This window comes from Rhamphochromis longiceps, linkage group LG22 (assembly GCF_057381845.1).
Source record: "Rhamphochromis longiceps isolate RC_006_pf linkage group LG22, R_longiceps_female_GT1.1, whole genome shotgun sequence".
NCBI classification, from domain to species: Eukaryota; Metazoa; Chordata; class Actinopteri; order Cichliformes; family Cichlidae; genus Rhamphochromis; species Rhamphochromis longiceps.
The window spans coordinates 9,496,637-9,517,036 of record NC_140577.1 but is presented as its reverse complement, the minus strand read 5'-3'; the positions used below and the strand labels follow the sequence as shown (position 1 = coordinate 9,517,036).

The window sequence follows — 20,400 nt, the reverse complement described above, 5'->3', positions numbered from 1 at the left end:
TCAAGTTGCCCATCAGAGGTATATATGTCTAAAAATCTGTGTTCATGATCATTTAGATAATGATAGTTCTTGCTTCTTTAAAGAAGTGGTTTAGTTCAGTTTGGTTTTAATTAGATGAGGTCACCAGGAGGTGAATGCAAGCCAATTTAAGGTTCTTAAAAGTGATGTAAATCAACTGCGTGTGAGAGGCTTGTCAGCACAGGTAAATACCCTTAAACACACCCTGTCGAGTTTTGGAACACCTTAAATTTTACAAGTAGAATCTCACTATAGAAACACAAACATCTAGAACCACAGTGCATTTAGAAAGTCTTTAGACCCCTTCACTGTTCCCATCATTGTACACTCTGTAACCTGTTATAAAGTGAAAAAAACATGCTTTTATATTCTTTGTGCAAATGTAGAGGAAATCATTTACTCTCATTTACAAAAGTTAGGCTCTTTCTTTCATCTCTCACACCCCTTGGCATCATTTATAGCTTTGAAAATTCTCTGGTAAGTTCCTCCAGGCTTTGAACACCTGGTTTTGGCCAATTTACTTCATTCATTTCATTCATTTGGGGATGATGCCTTCCTGTTCCAATATGTCCACCAGTGCACAAAGCAAGTCAAAAAAGATGTTTGAGGAGCTTGATGGAGTCCTGACCTCAACCTGATAAAACAACTTTGGGGTTAATTAGAGAGGAAACTGCGAGCCAGGTCTTCTCATCTAACTTCAGTGTCTCACCTCACAAATGCACCTCTGGAAGAACGGTCAAAAATTCCCATAAACACACTTCTGAACCTTGGAAAGACATCCCAGAAGAGTTTAAACATGTATAGCTGCAACATCATATTCAACCCTATGGATTAAGAATCGGATGGCACTCAAGTTCATATTCTGAGCTGTATTTGTGGTGATGAGGGTCCACAACTGCAGTCACACGATGTCTTGTTTCACTGTGTACCGTACCACTGCGCTTGACTTGAGGTTGAGTATAGTCTGGAGCATGTTTAGCTTCAGTGTATATCACCAAGAGGACATTTAGATAAGACAGACAGCTATAGTGCGGAAAAAAATAAAATGTTTTTTCTGAAGCGGTACAAATGTTCTTTGGCGATTAGAAAAACTGCCGTTCTTGGTTTCATTTTGCAGCCACGCAGCTGCCGTTTACTCAATGTATATTTTGGAGTACTTTCTGAATGTGAATACCAAAGTGTCAGCAGTGCAGGTTAAAACTTGTTCTGCAGCACGTAACCACACTACTGCTTTTGTAGCAGAAAGTAAGGACAGAAAAACCACAAGTGAGTTATGGTTCAACAAAGAGAACACAAAGCGCACGTTGTTTTCTAATAAAGTCAATTCTGTTCGCAGGCGGACAAGATAAGAATCAATTTTCTAGGTAACAAATGCGGTTGTTGCTGAGACTTCCACCAAAATCAGCTTCAGGCTTTACCGCCCTTAAACAGGAAAACACACTTGAACATCCATCATTTGCATCAAGCAGGTGCTGAATTTAACGAGCAGCGTGGTTGTCCGTCCTTTCAAATGAACATCAGTTACACAGGGAGTTTGTTTGGCCACAGGACGTTAGGAAACTCAGGTAACAAGCTGCTGGAGAAAGGAAAACAGTAACCTCTGCTCTGACTATGAGGTCAAAGATTTATGACTCATTCAAGCCCAAACAGTTTTCCAGTGATGTGCTCGTGTTGTACTTTCCCTGCTTTCTTTGAAAGTTAGTGGGGATTAAACTGGTATTAGCTCCCACATATTAAAAATAACAAAAGGAGATACAGTTTGCTTAAAAGCAAAAAACAGCTGCACAGAGAAGAAAACAGACCGAAAAACAAATTTTGTTCACAACATACTCCCAGTTTGTTTGTTTGTTTATGTGATCAGGTGTGTAGAGTGGGGTTATCTTAACAATCCTTTAAATTCAGCTTACATCCACAGACGTGTTTAAACTGAATGTAATGATTTATTGGTCAAAAATAGACAAAAATATTAAAATTATAAAGCTACAATCTTACAAGTATATGTATAAAAATTACAACGTGTCACCTCCTCTCTGGTTTAAAGTTTTAAAGTTAATTCAGCAAACTTCATTATACAAATTGTAATCAAATACAGTGTAAAACGGCGCTTGTGTTGCTGCTACTAATGCAGTAAAGTAAACCTGCAGCATCACTGCTTTGAAAGTGACCAATCACATTAGGACCCCTCTTCCTTTGGGCTCCGCCCTCCAAACTGTCAAAAGTCAAGTTGATTCAGGTCTGCAGAATTCAGCTTGGACAGCAGAGTTAAGCTTTAAGAATTAAGGTAATATGAAATGATTTGCTTCTTTAGACATAAATAGAATTTTGTATAATTTCTCCAGCATGTCATTCGCGCCCTAAACCCCTCACCTAGGAACATCCGGGGAGCATCCCATTAAGATGCTTGAACCACCTTTACTGGCTCCTTCAACGCTGAGGAGCAGCAGCTCTACTCAGAGTCCTCCTCGAGTGACCGAGCTGAGTGGCCAGGCCTCAACTACTGGGGTTTGCCCAGGCTAAGCTAAAGGAGCAACTACCACCTGCAATAGAGACCGTAAGGGTCCACGAGCATCAATGTCCTCACATTGCTTTGTGTCCTTACAGAGTGGAAACACTGGTAGCAGAGAGCAACTTGTAGCTACATTATGGGACACGCTCATTCAAAAGACCTCAAGCACACACTTAATTTGTATTTTTATATATATATTACCCAAAAGATTTGATGCGGATGGTTAGATTGAAAAGTTCACTGCCCACCATGGGACCCTGTACTTTTGATGACTGGCAAGATTTTTCATGCAGCGCTCCACTTTCCCTTCACTGTTGCACAATTGCAAAACAGAGCTATTCATGGCATATGACCTTTTTGGTGGGTTTTGTTTTTTTCAATTTATGTCTTGCTAAGATGGTGGTAACAAGGTCATGTAGTGATAGCTAATAGGTCATGTCATATTAAAAGGGTTTTTGGGTTTTTTTGTTTTTTGTTGTTTTTTTTTAAAAAAAAGGGGAGTTTCTCTTTATCTGACTTGTCTCCTTCCTTCCTGTGGAGAAAAAACTGCATCTGACTCATCAGGTTTGTTGGACTACAGATGACAGAAAACTGTTTTTAATCAAGTTTTATTACCAAGTAAGAGAACTGTTGATTTGGTTGCTAAAAAATACAGAATAATGATGTGAATAATGTGAATAATGACGCATGTGAAAGGCCCAAGTAATCTATCATGCTTACATGACAGCGTTACCTTGGGGCTTTCAGTTAATTGTAAGAACTTGCACCATCCTTCCAGTTTTAAAATGCCACCATGTAGCATGACTCATGTTGTGTCCACGTCTCAGCATAATATGCAAATACTGAGGCTTCTTTAAGTGAACGAGTGAATACAAGTATTCACATGTCAATGCATGGTGTCAGATGTCTGCTGAGAGACAGACTGGCAGCAGTAATGGAGCTTTACGTGTTTAAAGCCTTCCAATGTGGAAATGAAAGTGTAACTGAGGGGCACAGGGCCAAATCTGATCGCTTCTGACTTTCTGCACCCACATAAGAACGTGGTGGGGATTAGATGCTCCAGATTAGACGCTCGACCTCGATTAAATTAAAGTGCAAGGGCGTAACAAAACATAGGTGGGGGTTTCTTACCAAACTTCACAGGATTTGATCTGCTAACGAGGTCGCCTGACCTTTGAGTTGGAAATCTTTTATTGCTAACAAAGACTGAATACGCCCACAGACAGCTGGCTGAAAATCTTTTATCAGTGGGCTTTCATGTCTTTCATGAGGCTGCTCATGACTCCACCTGTTGGGCTTGTGAAGAAATGCTGCACAGCCTAATCCAGGCCTTTATCAAAAAAGCCGTCTTTGAGCGTGGAACGGCACATTTAACCCTTATAATGAAACAGAGTATGAAAATGTCTGCCAGCACGTATAGGCCTACATAGAAACAGAGCATCTGTAAAGCTGTGCAGGCCAGGTATAAGTCATCAGTGTTATAGAGGTCAATGGAAAAAATTATTCATTGAGTCATGTAATATTAATCTTTTTTGTGATTTAACTGGGGGGACAAAAGGATGTGCAGTAAATATCAGGGTGAGGTGTCCTTTTTATTCTTCCTGAAATACACGATTATATGTTTTTTGTGCATCTCATCACAGTTTCTGCTTCAGAAAGGCCTAAAAAAATAAATGTTGTTTTTCTTTTGCACATTTCAGAGGGAAATATTCAACATTTTTATAGAACAGCATCTGTAAAAGTTGTCAAGTTTGCCAACAGAACGTACAAAAAACTCCTAAGTGATATGTTTTATTACCAGTTCAACGATTCTGGTCGCAAATGCTTTACATTTCACTTATACTGTAGTAATAATAATATAATATTTACTAATGATCTAAATATTTGGCAGGTTCATGAGAATATAATTACATGCCGTCTGTTGCTAAGTATACTCTGCAGTGATGGTGGGAAATTTACTCTATTGTATTGGTTACTCTATAGCTGTCAGCCTGCACAACCCAAACATGTCATGGGTAAGTTTACCCAGCATTTTTTATTTTTCTTTATTTAAATAATCCATTTGATTTCAGTTTTTTATGTGTGTGTTTACTTTCATTTACATGATTTGTGTTTTTCCCCATTCAGGGAGCTCATTTCCTGCTTTATTTTAAGCATTACTCAGTCTTTGTTTTAAGTTTTGCTTCCTGTGTCTCGTCTTCTGTGATTCAGTTCAGCTGTGTGCCGTTGTAAACAGCCATCTCACCTTCTCCAAACACATATAATATATATAATTATTGTTTTCCTTTGTCCTTCATCAGAGCGTTTGTTCACCTTGAAGTGGTTTCCTCTATGTTTATGGTTTATAGTTTCCCAGTTACCCCTTTTAGACTTTGTATTTTTTCCTTCCTGGATTTTGCAGCAGTCCATTAATAAATGACTCGCTTTAGGTTCATCTCTGCCTACAGGAGAGTATGCATCTTTGCAACTCACAAACCCTCACAATGAAGCATAAAACAATATCATGTGATAATGTTTTGGACAGTTTTTATAACACACTATTAATCCTGCATAAATGCTAATAATGATCTTCAGAGGTTTATTTTTTTAGATCATGATCACCAGCACAAAAACCTAATTTCCACACAACAAATATGTTTTTAGCTGACATCGTGTTGTTGACAAATGCACATTTTGTGTTACTTTCTACAAACAACGTGTTAATTGAGCTAAGTGACTGGCTGCACAGGCCACGTGGGTCGCTCATCAACTTTTCTTTTTTTTTGTTTTTTGGTAAAGAGTCCAAGATGACCATTCCTGATTTGCATTAAAAAATTTCCCCGGGGAAAATACACTTCTTAACAGCTACTATGCAAAACATCAGATCCCTGCTATCATTTTTATCAATGCAAAAAATAAATAAATAAAAGCTTAAATCACTCTTAAGATCTGTGTATTTTTAGGCATTTATATAATATTTCCTTTTGTGGGGTCACTTTCCTTTTCCGGTACTATTTCTTTGTGAATATGGATTCTAGGCAGTGTAGCTCGAGTCAACATGACACTTAAAGTCCGGAAAATATCTGGACGCTCGATCACTGACAGTACACTCGGAGGTTTGTAAAAACCACCACTTGTAGGGAAAGTACTGATATTTTGATAACAACTTCTCTCATATATGAGGAACAGAATATTATTTAAAGCAATTCAAATCAGGTAAACTCTTTCACCGATATTAAAGGAATAAAAAATGATTTCACAGCATCAGTCAGATATTTCCCAGTTAGGACATAATGTACCAAATCCAAATTAACTTTATTAGAAAGACCGAGATTCTGTAAATAATAAAGCTGAAATTTGTGATGTTCCCAAAATAATTTTTAATTACTCATATTTATGTACAGCAGCCAAAGATTGTATTGTATTGTATTTGATTTATTTTTCATGAAATTTTTACATAAGTTTTAGTGAGTTTTTTCCTTTTTTGATCAGTTGAGATGGAATGATCTGTGTGTTAAACCACTGACCAATCACAACACTTCTTTATCCTCAATCCAGTCAGTAATAATAACATTAATGATAGGTTGGGTTGCATTCTTTTTCTTACCTAAGGAAGTTTACATATTCACCATGGCTGAAGTCAAAGTCAGCCATCTATTTGACAATCTATGTCCATGTATGAATACTTTACTTCAAAGTAGCTTCAGGATAAAGGGTGAGATCAGCCATCTCCCACCCGTCACCGCTTTATTCATCCCTCTGATACTGTGTCATCATCTTCTCCCCACACGGTTTAATATAATATTTATTATATTTTGGGGCCTGAAAATTGATGGCTTTTACAAAAGTAACCAGTTGAATTTTCGGTCAGTCAGTGAGAGTCACACACAGACTTTAGGGACAATGATTTTCTTGTTAAAGTATTATATAAACTACGGGAGCAGCACTCTTGTACAGTCTCCGCTTTACTTTTTACTTCCTTTACTTCACGTCATTTGGAGTTTTTTGTTTGTTTGTTTGTTTGTTTGTTTTTTTAACCACTGTTGTACATAAAAATGTTTGCACTGTCTCAAAGTACACTGTGTGCCTGTGGCGCTGTTACTTCAACTATGTTCTTTATTTATTAGACTACCTTTTTCCCTTTATCCTGCTTCTGTAACCATCGAGGAAAAAACCCCACGGAATTAAAGATAAACTACATCACCCAGAAGTCAACGTGAACCCGCGCATGCTCACTTTGAGTCGGCTCACGACGCCGATTTTGTTGTGGCTTACAGCACGTCTGTCTGGTCTGAAAGCGCAAGTAAATATATGTTGCAGTGATGTAGCGAACAGGAGGAGGACTTTACCCTGCTGTGATTGGCTACAGTCAGCTAATGTTCCACTCTTCCGGCCTTTACGATTGATTTTTAAACCGCTGCTAGCAGCTAAGCTAGCCAACGAGCTAGCAAAACAAGCCGCAGCGAACCTGCGATGCCCTGCTGTTTGTCCCTCTCGTCTCGGCCCGCTGCCCTTCGACTCCACCAACACAGCCAGCCACAGTATTGCGTGCGGTGTTGAGCAAACCCCTGTCCTCCTCATTCTCCTTATGCTGTTGTTGCTGCCGGACGTCCAGCTACGATGTGGCAGAGTGTCGGGCTCACAGTGCTGGTCATTGTGGCCGCACTCATCTGTGCGCTGCTCTTCATGCTGTTTGGTAAGTTTATATGAGAAAACCTTCGTTAGTCACGTATGTAAATCTCTTAATTGGTGTCCCAACGTTATGTTAAAGGGTCTGGTGTTTTGTTGGTGGTCATTCTCGGTGGCTAACTTGGCTAACAAAGGGCTATAGCAGCTGGGTGTAAAGTAAGAGACTCTCATAATGAAAAGTCTCCTTTAAAAAAGGCAGAACTACTCCTTTAAAGTCTCCCTGCGTGCCTTTCTATTTTTATCTACTGCCTCCTTCGCTTTACTAACTGTGGCTCATATGATCTGCAGACTACAGGGAAGAAAAATGCTGTTTGCCTCATTCTGGATTTTCTTATTTAGCTCACACTCACTTTTATGTGTGTTTACCTTAAACTTAAACTCATGTGCCTACTACTGCAGCCTTTAACTCGTCAAATGTTAAATTAATCAACGACTATTCTGATAATGAATCGCTTTTAAAGAAAAAAAAAAAACTGTAAAATTCTTTCAGTAAGTGTGAATTTTCTCTTGTTTCTTGTCTCCTCTGTGAGTTAAGAAAGGCCAAGAAGTGCCTTCAACTGCCGAAAAATGCATAAAAAGCACATGTATATGAAGTAGGCTGAATCTGATTTTCAGGAGTTTGCAGACTTTGCCTTACATTAAAGTTTTAAAAGCTGTTTTTTCACCTGCTGCTAAAAAGCCCTGCAGAGTTTTAATTCAGGATCCTTTGAAGAACATATTGCTCTGTCTGCTCCTTTAGTAAACGCTACACCACTCGCCTCCTTTTAATTGTACAATAGAAGTTTGAAAAAAGGCTTTTGTGTGTTTGAGTTAAAAATTTTTACTCTCAGGCATCCCCACTCAGGTGACCCCTCACACGTTGGGGTGAGGCAAGGTCTCAGAGTGGGTAATGTCCCCCGCCTTTTTTTCACACCTAGGAAATGTGATGAGGCACGTGATTAATAGTGGGTCAACAGCCCTCTTAAGGGACAACCCCCACTGGAGTATAAATACCTGGGACTCTCCACCATTTGGTTTTACAACTGAAGAAGGCTCTCAGATGAGAGGCGACACCCCATCACGAAACTTCAAGATATTCAAGGAAGCTTTTATTGTCATTCGCATCATGGGGTGGAACGAAATTATGTACAGACGGTCCCGGAGCGAAAAGAAACAGGATAATGAAGAAACAGTCCAGTCGCTTTCTTTCCAAACTCCTTAGGATTACTATGACCTGAATGACTGAGGACCTATACATACTTGCTACAACAGTTAGTTTTTAGGACTGTTTTTTTTCATACACTGTCAGCCCTTTTTCTTAGGTAAACCTTGCTAAATTAAGCGGAACCAACCTTTGCATTTAGAGCTGCCTTAATTTCTCGTATCTGACTTGAAATTGTCAGAGAACTGCTACAGATTTGCAGATTTGACGTCCACAACGTGAATCCTCCGTTTCATCACATCAAGGAGCTCTGTTGGCTTTAGATCTGGTGACTGTGGCATTTATGTAAGGCTCAGTTGGTGTTAAAGAGCCCAAAGTGTGTCAGTGAAATCTCCCCACACATAATGTGTAGTTCTCAAACCATGTGTCAGTGTGTAAAGGCATATGATAGGCTCATTAGATATTTGCATTTACACTTTTTTTTTATTTTACCTCTCAGGTTGGTATGTAGTCTGGCAGCTCTTCCTGTCCAAGTTCAAGTTCCTGCGTGAGCTTGTCGGTGATGCCGGCACCCCGCAGGCTGAAAGTCAACCGTCCGAACCCAAGAGCGAACGTACAGCCGGCGCCCCGGCACGAAATCGACCCCGGAGTGCACGCCAAAGAGTCGCCTTTCCAGAAAGCGCCTCGTAGAACATCCAGACGACTGCTGCTTTTCCTCCACATCTTCACATGAAACCTGTATGCGATCATCAGATATTTCCCGCTCACCTGACACTACACAAGGACCTCGTGGATACTCGCTAGTCATCCCTCCACCTCCTCGCTCTCACAGGACACTTTATACTGACCAGGCAGATCTCCTGGCTTCAAAGGGAAAAGCCATCGACGTACATAACTGTCCATTTCTTTATGTAACCTGTTTGTATGCTTGAAGAAGCAGCAACATCATGGTCCTCTGGTTATCTGTAGTAGTGATGCTGTTTCCTGCCACCGGTGTGGAGTGTTTTGATTGTGTATTTTTTAGCAGAAGAACGCACTACTTTGAAGAAAGTAGGCAGAGAACTTTTTAAAGAAGAACAGGAGAAAAAAAACTGAACAGAGATTTGTGCAACTGACAGCTTTCTTTATAACATGACGTGCAATGAAAGGAATGTCTTTGCTGAGTGTACAGTGAACGTATTATGGACTTGCAGTAGCATCCATGAGGTAGAAGCGGTTTCACCCAGTAGATAATGCCCAAAGCCTCTGAGGAAGTTAACGAATGATGAGGCTTCATTCCAGCTGTGTAAAATGTGACCTTTATTTCTTCTATCATCTTCTTTTATACTTGAAGAGGCAGGAGAAAGTTTCGAGGAAATGATGTTGAAGAGCAGAGTAGTTAGCAGAAAACCTGCCTGAGTGATGTCTGAACCTCCCCGCCCAGATCCCCGTGCCTCTGTCTGTATTAGTGCCTGTCTAGATGGCATCCACTCTTAATCGATGGCCTCCTTTTCGTATTAAGTAGCTTCATGTCCGCTTCAGGGCAGATCAAAGCTGACCAGGGCCTAGTAAATATTTATGTAATACAATTCTCCTACATGTAATCCTTGCACCTTTTTACGAGCAGTCATTTTTTCTTCTTCTGTGTAGCTTCAAATAAATAATGCCATAAATATATGTGGAGCTCTTCCCTGTTTGCCTCTTTTCTTTGGAAATGTTGCTCATTTAGAGTTCAAACTTCTAATGAGCTTTGACAGAAAGTTCTCAGTGAAATAAATACACACTACACAAAATATCTGATTCTGGAAACATGGATGACCAATGCATTTAAAAAAAAAAAAAAAAAAGATTCGTAATCATTAATTCCTTTCCTCGTGAAGTAGGTGTAAACTCGTTTCTGTTTTCTGAGCACAGTGGTTTCTGTCATGCATCAGAAGTTAATGCGGATGATCAGCTTACTAGCCTTGGAAAAATCTAGAACCTATTCTAATCATCACACTGTCTTTATTTATATATACACTGAAGTGTCAAAACTTATCATTAAGGGTGCAGAGGATGTCAAATGACATGTTTATGGAATAATGTGTATAATCAGATAGGATTAGTTGTAGTGTCTGTAAAATTTAAGACACAATTTTCTCAAATATGTATAAAAAAATTAGTTTTTGTCTTCATATTTCAGTAATTCATTTTTTTCTAAGTCATATCCTCAGTAAGCTAAAGAGCCTACAATATTAGAGAGAAAACAATCCCCTCTGAGCAGCAGTTGGTGACCGCAGAGAGGACAAACTCAATTTTAACAGGAAGAGGCCTCCAGTAGAGCCAGGCTCAGGCTGGGGGAGCCTTCATCGGCGGCGACGGGCTTGCTGGGCTTAAGCCTGGGTTGCTGTTTCAGAAGCCCAGGATCTTCGAATTTGTTTCATAGTTAGATGCCTGACTGACAACTGTATAAAACAAAAACGACACAATATTTGAAGCACATAGCGCACAGTCGTAAATCCCCCCTAATTTTGGTATAATTCAAGCTCAGACACTAGGCGACTGAGCACAACACTAACAAATGTGAGTGAGGGGGGAGAAGCTGCTGCCTGCGAGTTTGCTGCAGACAGAGTAGAGCTTAAGTTTGACCAGGTACCAAAGCAAATCAAATCCTGACAAAGATGAGCTAAAAGGAGCCAACACAGAGCAGCAACCCGGAGATGAGGTGGGATTTTGCATGTTTGCAGTTGCAGAAAACATAGCAGACCACTGTCCGTCTGCCCCATCAGCACACTGCAATAAAAGAATGAGGAAGCTGGCCGAGAACAGGACGACTAGAAAGAGACCGAGTCATGTAGAATGTTTTATAAAGATCACGTGGCTCTGTTTTGTAGCACTCTGACCTTTTGTCTGATTAGCCACAGATATATCTGAAGGTATTACTCATTGTAGTGTGGAGATGAATTTGAATATGCACTTTCTGCTGTGCATTAAATCATTTCAGTGTTTGGCATTTCACTATTCAAAATTAGAATAATTAATTGTCTGTAAATAATATTGTTATGAAGGCTAGATGCATTTCCAGGAGTGGGGATTTATTTTTCTTCTTATCCAAAGTCTTTAATCTTGAAAACTGCATGACACACTGGCAGGCAGAAAAGACCATTTGGTGAAAATATCAATTCTGGGGATCTGGAACACGGAGAGTAGAATATCTAAACAAATGTAACCAGCTAACCTCAAACACCGGTTATACTTTGAGTGTCTCCCGTGTTTTTCACACATACAGAAAGACATTACTGTGACATCCACTTCAAATTGAACTACAGGGTGATGCTACGATACATGATATTGAGACAAACAATTCTAATCTGATATGACATTCTTAGCAAATTTACAGCAAATAGAACAAAGCACAAATTCAAAGTTTTTTTTATTTTTTATTTTTATTTTATTTTATTTTGTGGTTTGGTGCTGTTTCTGAACTCAAAATGTCCTGTTGTAATTGGACATTTTGAGCTAAGAAACAGCACCAAACTCCAACAACACTTCCCTCATGGTGCTTTATATTGTAAGGTCAAGACCCTACAATATTGCACAAAAAGTCCAACCCCCTAGAGAAAGCACTTTGGCGACAGTGGGAAGGAAAAACTCTCTTTGAAAAGAGAGAAACCTCCGGCAGACCCAGGCTCTGGGATGGGGTGGCCATCTGCCTCGGCCAGTTGGTGATGAGGGAAGGAAGTTGGGAGAAGAAGAGGGGTTCTTTTTAACCACCTGGTTTTAAAATAAAATTTAGATGCCCAATTTAAATGAATATTTTAAGCCACTTTAAGAGTTTTGCCACATAGTGGCATGCACGTGTCAGTTCAATTTTAGCGTGCACACGAGAAAGCCCTAAAGATGATGTTTTGGCTCCTCAGTTTGGCGTGTTTTTTGAAGCTTTTGACGATTGCTTCGTCAACCACTGGGTTGCTTGACTTCAATAAGAGTGCTGGAGAATCCCACCTGTCATGGAGTTCGTTGTACACCGTCAGGGCGAGTTGTTCAATGTTCTCCAAGGTCATTTTGTAGTTTTTGGACAGAATTTTGTTCCAGATCTTATGGGAAAGCTTCTGTATAATAAAATCTGATGTTCCTGGACGCCATGTTGTCGTCTCATTTTCTTGGCTCATAGCGTGCATTACCAGATCTTTAGTGACGTTTTTCACCACTTCCTTGTACTCTTCTCTGTGTTTAGAGACACTGAGGACTCTTCTTGGTAATGACAACAGCTTTTCGGTGAAGGCTGGGACAGTAATATTATCAAGCTGTTCCCTCAGATTAAAAATCAAATATTTTTCCTTGCAGTTATGTGCTTTGCAAAGATCCTTGAGAATGGCCTTGTCTAGATTTTTCAGCCGTTTTGGGGACAGATCCAAATGTTTCTTCTCAACATCAGGCCAGATTTTCTCAATCAGGCGATCGCTGATGCAGTCGGGAGTGAGGCGCTCTGTGAAGAGCTTGTATTTAGAGGAGACTTTTTCTATGGCCTGAAAAACCACCGACTGGATCAGTCTGTTGACGCGCAACTTATCCTCCATTTTCAGTGTTTTCTCCAGTGTTGGTGTTTCAGCCTTTGTCTCCAGTATTTGTTTGGTCTCATCTGCACTGTGATACACCTGGAGGGTTTCTGATGAGGGCGACTCTGGGGTTGCCGTCTCTACTGTCTCAGTCTTTGCCTCCACTAATTCTTGGGTCTGCTCGTCCAGAATTTTCTGAATTTCTTTTGTGTCCTTCACCACTTTCTGCTCTTCCAGGACTTTACTTTCTTCCTCCAGCACTTTCTTCTCCTGCTCCAGATTCTCTCTGTGTTTTTTCTCATTCCACAGAGTGTCTGCCAGAGAGGCCTGGTGTTTCTGAAGCTGTGCGAGCTCAGCAGACAGACTTTCCTTCTCCTGTTTCAGGATCAGGATTTTGCTGTCACTCTGCCCAAGCTGCTCTTTCACACAGTTCATTTCAAGGTCAAAGGCGATGGTCTGTTCCTCCTTTTCTTCTCCAGCTTGGATCTTAAATTGTTCCAGCTTGGTACCCATCAGGGAAATTTGGGCCATCAGCTGTTTGATTTGCTGTCTGGCTGTCTTTGAATCCTCTTTTAAACGTTTATTTTCGGACAGAGCTTTTAGGAAGGCTTTCCTAACCCGAACAAGGTCGTCCACTATACTCTTTGGCAGCGTGCACACAACTTTGGGATTCTCGTGTGTCTGAAGCTGTGCAGGTTTGGGAGACAGACTGTCCTTCTCCTGTTTCAGGGTCAGGATTTCGCTGTCCCTCTGCTGAAGCTGCTGTTTCAGACGGTTCATGTCAAGGTCAAAGTTGTTGGTCTGACCTGAACAAGTCTGATCCCCTTTTTCTTTGGTGGCGCTGCTCATTTCCACTTTGCGTGACACTGATTCATCAGTGAGTTCTCCAGCTTGGATCTCATACTGGTCCAGCTCGGCACGCATCAGGGAAATTTGGGCCATCAGCTGTTTGATTTGCTGTCTGGCTGTCTTTGTATCCTCTTTTAAAATGTTATTTTCAGAGAGAGTGTTTTGGAAGGCTTTCCTCACCTGAATAAGGCTGTCCAGTGTACTCTTTGGCAAAGTGCACACAAATTGTGGTTTTGCTTTTTGGTTGCTCATTTTTGACATTTGAAACAACGCTACGGTGTTACAATGAAACAGATATTCAGATATGACTGAGGGCAGCAGAACAAAAGTTCATCCAGTGAATCGCTCGTGACTGTAAGAAACGTGCTTGTCCTGTGTGGGTCTCACCTGCTATTTATAGAGTTGGGTTGACTGTGATGTCACAAGCCTGATTCTCTTGCCTTTCATCTTTGAAACAGGCCCCGCCCACAACAACGTTCCCCATTGTCTGATTGAAAATAGGTAACGCCCACAAAGAACAGAGCTTCTGACGTCATGGCTCGATTAATTTGCATTTTGGTCACTTCATTGAAAAAAGAAAAAACTGTCTGATAAATTTTACTGAGGTACTGAAAACTTATTGTTCCCTTTTGAGAGCATCTTCTTTAGGTGTTTATACCTTAGCACGTTACAAGTTTCCAGTTAATTTAATAACAGACATCCAGTTCACTTTATTTGTTCCCTTCTTCCCCTATGGCAGACTTACATTTCAGTTCCTTAAAAATACTATCCCTTAATGTACGAGGTATTCGTGACAGTACCAAAAGAAAGTCCATTTTCATTTTCTGTAGACGGAAAAATGCTGGTTATTGACTGATAATGACTGATATTTGCATCCTCTGTGCTGTGTGGTGCTGGAAGATGAGCAAACATCTTCCTGATTTTGTGATACAGCCCATGCACGCTTTAATCACAGCTGCCTGTGTTATTGCAGTTTACGTCCTCGGTCTAATACTTAAAGTTATTTATTATAAAGTCTTCCATCCAAATCCTGACAAAGATGAGATGAAAAGGACCAGCGCAGAGCAGCAACCTAAAGATGAGATGGGATTTCGTATGTTTGCAGTAGCAGAAAACATGCCAGTTAACCTTCAGTTAACCAAATATCCATATAAGGTTCAAAACAGGGTCTTAAAATGTTGTTTCTTTATTTCCATGTATGTTAAGACAACAATGTTATTGAGTAATTTTATGTTATTTCTTGTGCTATTTCTTTTGTTATCTGCATGTTATCTGCATGTTATGTGCACTTGAACCTGTTAATTTTATTGGTTTGTGTAGTTACATATTGTGGTCACGGGGGGAGCAGTGCTTAAGGCTTTACCTGCAGTTTCCCCAAAAAAACTTACCAAGAAATGCATCTTGGGACTTCCTGTTTACTTTTATTTGTGGATGTGGATCGGATTGTTGTGAAGAAGTTAAATTGTTGGTAAGGAATTGTTAAATATGCACATAACTCGTTGAAACATATTGGTATAATTGTAGTGCAGTGGTAAAACATCAGTATTTTAACAAGATGATGTGTTTCTGAAATGGATGATGCAAAGGACCTGTATGTGTATGAGCGGCTATTTTCTGCATGCAAGGGATAAGTTGTGAGCTGTGTGCTGCAGTATTCCAAGTGAGCTGAGATTGCTGTGGAATATCAGTGTTTATAAAAAATGTATGTAACACTTCCACTTTTTTTTTTTTAAAGGAGCCTTGTGTGATTTAGCTCTTTGTATTTTGTTCTGCACAGACAGAGGCCACTGCCGTATTTTTGTGTTTTGTATTTTATTTCATTTCCTTTCTTCCTCATATTGTGCCGGCACATCTTTTTTTAAAAATCGTTTATTCTGTTACTTTGCCACGTTACCTCTCATGTTGTCAGTGTTCAGTACAAGTCCACATGGTTGCTGTTTGACAAAAGTAAAGGTCAAAGGACATTTTTGGTTATTGACAATAAAAACTGCACGTTAAGAACCCCAGTGTTTGTGTCCTGTGTGGCTAACCATTTTCCAGGCTACACTCATCTTAATGTGGAGATGAATTTGAATATGCACTTTCTGCTGTGCATTAAATCATTTCACTGTGTGTCAAACCATTTCAACATATCAGTCATTAAATTAAAGGGGAAATGAGGAATGAGCTGTTTTGTATTATTACTATTGTTTTTGTTGTGATATATTTGCATATTTATTTTTTGTATATCTGTCTATAAACTCAGCATCAACTTAACATAAATAATATATTTATTTTTGGGCTCTATTTCTGTTTCCTGTGTTTTATTCAAACATTCGGCCTCCGTAGGCGAAGCAATTCTGATTAGCTTATTATTTATCATGCTACAGTCAGGCGCCCTGGTCCTTCACCGTGTTACACCTATTCTACATCAGTGAATTGCATGCAAAGGGAAGATGTGTCCAGGAGAGAAGCCAGCATCACTGAGTCAGATCAAAAAATTATCACAATCAAATGATCCCCCCTGTTCCTTAACCTTATGTCCTGTTTCTACACGGACTGATCTGCTGCTCAGTGTCCTTTTAAATCCTGTTTATCAGTTTTAATTCAGATGTGTCAGTCTGAGGGGGAACACAATCTAAACAAATCTAAATAAAACCAGGTTGAAGGCTTTCTATTCAAAATTAAAATAATTAATTGTCTGTAAATAATATTGTTATGAAGGCTAGATGCATTTCCAGGAGTGGGGATTTATTTTTCTTCTTATCCAAAGTCTTTAATCTTGAAAACTGCATGACACACTGGCAGGCAGAAAAGACCATTTGGTGAAAATATCAATTCTGGGGATCTGGAACACGGAGAGTAGAATATCTAAACAAATGCAACCAGCTAACCTCAAACACCGGTTATACTTTGAGTATCTCCCGTGTTTTTCACACATACAGAAAGACATTACTGTGACATCCACTTCAAATTGAACTACAGGGCGATGCTACGATACATGATATTGAGACACACAATTCTAATCTGATATGACATTCTTAGCAAATTTACAGCAAATAGAACAAAGCACAAATTCAAAGTTTTTTTTATTTTTATTTTTTATTTTATTTTGTGGTTTGGTGCTGTTTCTGAACTCAAAATGTCCTGTTGTAATTGGACATTTTGAGCTAAGAAACAGCACCAAGCCCCAACAACACTTCCCTCATGGTGCTTTATATTGTAAGGTCAAGACCCTACAATATTGCACAAAAAGTCCAACCCCCTAGAGCAAGCACTTTGGCGACAGTGGGAAGGAAAAACTCTCTTTGAAAAGAGAGAAACCTCCGGCAGACCCAGGCTCTGGGATGGGGTGGCCATCTGCCTCGGCCAGTTGGTGATGAGGGAAGGAAGTTGGGAGAAGAAGAGGGGTTCTTTTTAACCACCTGGTCTTAAAATTAAATTTAGATGCCCAATTTCAATGAATATTTTAAGCCACTTTAAGAGTTTTGCCACATAGTGGCATGCACGTGTCAGTTCAATTTTAGCGTGCACACGAGAAAGCCCTAAAGATGATGTTTTGGCTCCTCAGTTTGGCGTGTTTTTTGAAGCTTTTGACGATTGCTTCGTCAACCACTGGGTTGCTTGACTTCAATAAGAGTGCTGGAGAATCCCACCTGTCATGGAGTTCGTTGTACACCGTCAGGGCGAGTTGTTCAATGTTCTCCAAGGACATTTTGTAGTTTTTGGACAGAATTTTGTTCCAGATCTTATGGGAAAGCTTCTGTATAATAAAATCTGATGTTCCTGGACGCCATGTTGTCGTCTCATTTTCTTGGCTCATAGCGTGCATTACCAGATCTTTAGTGACGTTTTTCACCACTTCCTTGTACTCTTCTCTGTGTTTAGAGACACTGAGGACTCTTCTTGGTAATGACAACAGCTTTTCGGTGAAGGCTGGGACAGTAATATTATCAAGCTGTTCCCTCAGATTAAAAATCAAATATTTTTCCTTGCAGTTATGTGCTTTGGAAAGATTCTTGAGAATGGCCTTGTCTAGATTTTTCAGCCGTTTTGGGGACAGATCCAAATGTTTCTTCTCAACATCAGGCCAGATTTTCTCAATCAGGCGATCGCTGATGCAGTCGGGAGTGAGGCGCTCTGTGAAGAGCTTGTATTTAGAGGAGACTTTTTCTATGGCCTGAAAAACCACCGACTGGATCAGTCTGTTGACGCGCAACTTATCCTCCATTTTCAGTGTTTTCTCCAGTGTTGGTGTTTCAGCCTTTGTCTCCAGTATTTGTTTGGTCTCATCTGCACTGTGATACACCTGGAGGGTTTCTGATGAGGGCGACTCTGGGGTTGCCGTCTCTACTGTCTCAGTCTTTGCCTCCACTAATTCTTGGGTCTGCTCGTCCAGAATTTTCTGAATTTCTTTTGTGTCCTTCACCACTTTCTGCTCTTCCAGGACTTTACTTTCTTCCTCCAGCACTTTCTTCTCCTGCTCCAGATTCTCTCTGTGTTTTTTCTCATTCCACAGAGTGTCTGCCAGAGAGGCCTGGTGTTGCTGAAGCTGTGCGAGCTCAGCAGACAGACTTTCCTTCTCCTGTTTCAGGATCAGGATTTTGCTGTCACTCTGCCCAAGCTGCTCTTTCACACAGTTCATTTCAAGGTCAAAGGCGATGGTCTGTTCCTCCTTTTCTTCTCCAGCTTGGATCTTAAATTGTTCCAGCTTGGTACCCATCAGGGAAATTTGGGCCATCAGCTGTTTGATTTGCTGTCTGGCTGTCTTTGAATCCTCTTTTAAACGTTTATTTTCGGACAGAGCTTTTAGGAAGGCTTTCCTAACCCGAACAAGGTCGTCCACTATACTCTTTGGCAGCGTGCACACAACTTTGGGATTCTCGTGTGTCTGAAGCTGTGCAGGTTCGGGAGACAGACTGTCCTTCTCCTGTTTCAGGGTCAGGATTTCGCTGTCCCTCTGCTGAAGCTGCTGTTTCAGACGGTTCATGTCAAGGTCAAAGTTGTTGGTCTGACCTGAACAAGTCTGATCCCCTTTTTCTTTGGTGGCGCTGCTCATTTCCACTTTGCGTGACACTGATTCATCAGTGAGTTCTCCAGCTTGGATCTCATACTGGTCCAGCTCGGCACGCATCAGGGAAATTTGGGCCATCAGCTGTTTGATTTGCTGTCTGGCTGTCTTTGTATCCTCTTTTAAAATGTTATTTTCAGAGAGAGTGTTTTGGAAGGCTTTCCTCACCTGAATAAGGCTGTCCAGTGTACTCTTTGGCAAAGTGCACACAAATTGTGGTTTTGCTTTTTGGTTGCTCATTTTTGACATTTGAAACAACGCTACGGTGTTACAATGAAACAGATATTCAGATATGACTGAGGGCAGCAGAACAAAAGTTCATCCAGTGAATCGCTCGTGACTGTAAGAAACGTGCTTGTCCTGTGTGGGTCTCACCTGCTATTTATAGAGTTGGGTTGACTGTGATGTCACAAGCCTGATTCTCTTGCCTTTCATCTTTGAAACAGGCCCCGCCCACAACAACGTTCCCTATTGGCTGATTGAAAATGGGGAACGCCCACAAAGAACAGGCTATCAGAGTTTCTGACGTCATGGCTCGATTAATTTGCATTTTGGTCACTTCATTGAAAAAAGAAAAAACAGTCTGATAAATTTTACTGAGGTACTGAAAACTTATTGTTCCCTTTTGAGAGCATCTTCTTTAGGTGTTTATACCTTAGCACGTTACAAGTTTCAGTTAATTTAATAACAGACATCCAGTTCACTTTATTTGTTCCCTTCTTCCCCTATGGCAGACTTACATTTCAGTTTCTTAAAAATACTATCCCTTAATGTACGAGGTATTCGTGACAGTACCAAAAGAAAGTCCATTTTCATTTTCTGTAGACGGAAAAATGCTGGTTATTGACTGATAATGACTGATATTTGCATCCTCTGTGCTGTGTGGTGCTGGAAGATGAGCAAACATCTTCCTGATTTTGTGATACAGCCCATGCACGCTTTAATCGCAGCTGCCTGTGTTATTGCAGTTTACGTCCTCGGTCTAATACTTAAAGTTATTTATTATAAAGTCTTCCATCCAAATCCTGACAAAGATGAGCTGAAAAGGACCAGCGCAGAGCAGCAACCTAAAGATGAGATGGGATTTCGTATGTTTGCAGTAGCAGAAAACATGCCAGTTAACCTTCAGTTAACCAAATATCCATATAAGGTTCAAAACAGGGTCTTAAAATGTTGTTTCTTTGTTTCCATGTATGTTAAGACAACAATGTTATTGAGTAATTTTATGTTATTTCTTGTGCTATTTCTTTTGTTATCTGCATGTTATCTGCATGTTATGTGCACTTGAACCTGTTAATTTTATTGGTTTGTGTAGTTACATATTGTGGTCGCGGGGGGAGCAGTGCTTAAGGCTTTACCTGCAGTTTCCCCAAAAAAACTTACCAAGAAATGCATCTTGGGACTTCCTGTTTACTTTTATTTGTGGATGTGGATCGGATTGTTGTGAAGAAGTTAAATTGTTGGTAAGGAATTGTTAAATATGCACATAACTCGTTGAAACATATTGGTATAATTGTAGTGCAGTGGTAAAACATCAGTATTTTAACAAGATGATGTGTTTCTGAAATGGATGATGCAAAGGACCTGTATGTGTATGAGCGGCTATTTTCTGCATGCAAGGGATAAGTTGTGAGCTGTGTGCTGCAGTATT

At 40.2% G+C, this 20,400-nt stretch overlaps 2 protein-coding genes across 2 annotated transcripts; one reads left to right on the top strand and one right to left on the bottom strand.

Annotated features, from left to right (window-relative positions):
- Window positions 1–6,737: 6,737 nt before the first annotated feature.
- Window positions 6,738–9,989, top strand: smim13 (small integral membrane protein 13). Its single transcript, XM_085396603.1, has 2 exons — window positions 6,738–7,199; window positions 8,833–9,989. The coding sequence occupies exons 1-2, from the start codon at window positions 7,124–7,126 to the stop codon at window positions 9,021–9,023; spliced, it is 267 nt and encodes an 88-aa protein (XP_085252729.1). The 5' UTR covers window positions 6,738–7,123; the 3' UTR covers window positions 9,024–9,989.
- Window positions 9,990–12,163: 2,174 nt separating this feature from the next.
- Window positions 12,164–14,714, bottom strand: LOC146643386 (uncharacterized). The gene has a single exon (XM_085396979.1). The coding sequence runs from the start codon at window positions 13,958–13,960 to the stop codon at window positions 12,164–12,166; it is 1,797 nt and encodes a 598-aa protein (XP_085253105.1). The 5' UTR covers window positions 13,961–14,714.
- Window positions 14,715–20,400: the final 5,686 nt, after the last annotated feature.

Bases quoted from the DNA above. Each gene is read 5' to 3' on its own strand.
- LOC146643386 (XM_085396979.1), bottom strand. From the start codon at position 13,960: ATGTCAAAAATGAGCAACCAAAAAGCAAAACCACAATTTGTGTGCACT.
- smim13 (XM_085396603.1), top strand. From the start codon at position 7,124: ATGTGGCAGAGTGTCGGGCTCACAGTGCTGGTCATTGTGGCCGCACTC. The intron at 7,200-8,832 runs GTAAGTTTATAT...TTTACCTCTCAG, and splicing joins GCTGCTCTTCATGCTGTTTG to GTTGGTATGTAGTCTGGCAG.